Source organism: Propithecus coquereli, unplaced genomic scaffold (genome assembly GCF_000956105.1).
Source record: "Propithecus coquereli isolate 6110/MARCELLA unplaced genomic scaffold, Pcoq_1.0 Scaffold12, whole genome shotgun sequence".
Taxonomy (NCBI): domain Eukaryota; kingdom Metazoa; phylum Chordata; class Mammalia; order Primates; family Indriidae; genus Propithecus; species Propithecus coquereli.
In genome coordinates this window covers 2,616,552-2,618,530 of record NW_012136080.1, presented here as the reverse complement: position 1 = coordinate 2,618,530, position 1,979 = coordinate 2,616,552, and the positions used below count along the sequence as shown (strand labels likewise).

At 38.0% G+C, this 1,979-nt stretch overlaps 1 protein-coding gene across 1 annotated transcript in view; it reads right to left on the bottom strand.

Moving 5' to 3' along the window:
- Nucleotides 1-540: 540 nt before the first annotated feature.
- The window catches only part of EFHB (EF-hand domain family, member B), a 73,056-nt gene continuing 71,617 nt past the window's right edge, over nt 541-1,979 (bottom strand). The window contains 1 exon segment of the mRNA XM_012663169.1: nt 541-840. Coding sequence (XP_012518623.1) covers nt 541-840 — 300 coding nt within the window.

Here is a 1,979-nt window from a genome sequence, read left to right as displayed (position 1 = left end):
CCAAAGCAGAAAGATCACTTGAGGCCAGGAGTTTGAGACCAGCCTGGGCAACATAGTGAGATCTATCTCTAAAAAAAAATTTTTTTAATTAAAAAATAATAATAATTAGGCTAGTCTTTCATAGAGAAGACACCAAAAACATAATCCATAAATGAAAATATTGATAAATTGGGCTTCATCAAAATTTAAAATTTCTGTTCTTTGAAAGACACTGTTAAGAAAATAAAAAGACAAACTAAAGATAGGAGAAAATATCTGCAAAACACATACCTAATAAAGAACATATATCCAGACTATATAAATTAGAATTCTCAAAATTCAATAATAGGAAAACAAACAAGCCAATAAAAAAAGAGGCAAAATAATGGAACAGAAACTTCACCAAGGAAGACATATGCATGGCCAATAAGCCCATGAAAAGATGCTCAACATCATCTGTCATTACAGAAATGCAAATTAAGAGGATGTTGGTACTTTGAGATAGGAGTCAACCAACCTCCTCATTGGCTGGCAAATTAGTAAGCTCCTCTTTACTTCTCCTCAAACCACTTGTCCTTGTTCTTCTGATGTGGCCTTGAGAATAAATGCTGAACTTTTGGTAACAGAATTTGGCATCCTTGGGTGGGCCCCATTGGTGCCCTGATGGAATGGTACCCCACGACTGCTGGAAGATGCAGGGAGCAGCCCCAGGTCAAACCTGTGGGTCCTCATGGGTAGGAGCAACTTATTTTCAAGATGAGAGAGCAAAGGACGACCCCAGCACCTTCTGGAGCCTGTTTTAGCTCCGGGGAACACCCGTCTATGTCTCCCTGAAGTAGACACAGCTCCCTGCAACCTGAACTGAGTTTAGGAGAGGAAAACAGATTGGAAAGTGTCGCGACAGCCATGGCCATTTGCAAGTAAAGTTCCCCGGGACACCAAGATCCTGTTTCCACCCATATGTGGAGTATTCACACCTCCCTGTTTAATTTGTTTCGAGGTTGAGTGGAACTAGGGAACATGGTTTGGATTGAGCTCATTTGCAGTTCCCAGGGAACCAGGCAGGATTGGGAAATTTTGGTTCTTTTGTCTGAGAGAATTTGGTGCTGAGTTTGTCCCCTTTTGGATTGAGAGATGCTGATTCTCAGTTGAGAATTTGGTTCTCTTTGGAGAAGCAGAGAAGTGGAAGGGACTCTATGAAGTGCCTCTAACAACTCACACCTTGTTAAAATTGTCAGAAGTGAAACCCTGGATCCATCATACCAAAGTAAAGAGGCGTAGGCTCCAGTGGAGGGGCCAGCCTTTAGGTGATCTAAAATATCTGTTTGAGAAAGAGAAAAAAACTGAAAATGTTGATATTTTCACCAAAAAAAAAAAATGCAAATTAAAACCACAATGTGCTATTATTGTATACCTATTAGAATAGCTAAAAACATTTTTTAATTGACAATATGTGACAATATCACATGCTAGAAAGGCCAATAAAATTTCAGAGATAGCAACCTTGACATGATTAAACAGATAAACGGTGCCAAAAAAAAAAAATACCACATGCTGGCAAGGATGCACTGGAATATTCAGGAATTTTTGGTGAAAATGCAAGGTGACTGTATCATTTTGGAAAACAGTCTTTCAGGTTCTCATAAAGTTAACATACACTTATCATATAGATGAGCAAACCTACCCATAAGTATTTTCTCAGGGGAAAGGAAAACTTATGTTCACACAAAACCCATACATGCGAGTTTATAGCAGCTTTATTCAGAATTTCGCAAAACTGGAAACAACCCAAATATCTTTAGCTGGTAAATGGATAAACAAATTGTGGTATATCTATACAGTGGAATACTACTCAGCAATAAAACGAATGTACTACTAACCTATGCAATAGGATGGATAGATTTCAAAAGCATTGTACTAAGTGAAAGAAGCCAGTCTCAAAAGGCTACACACTCCATGATTCAATTTACATGACATTTTTTTTTTATTTCAGCATATTA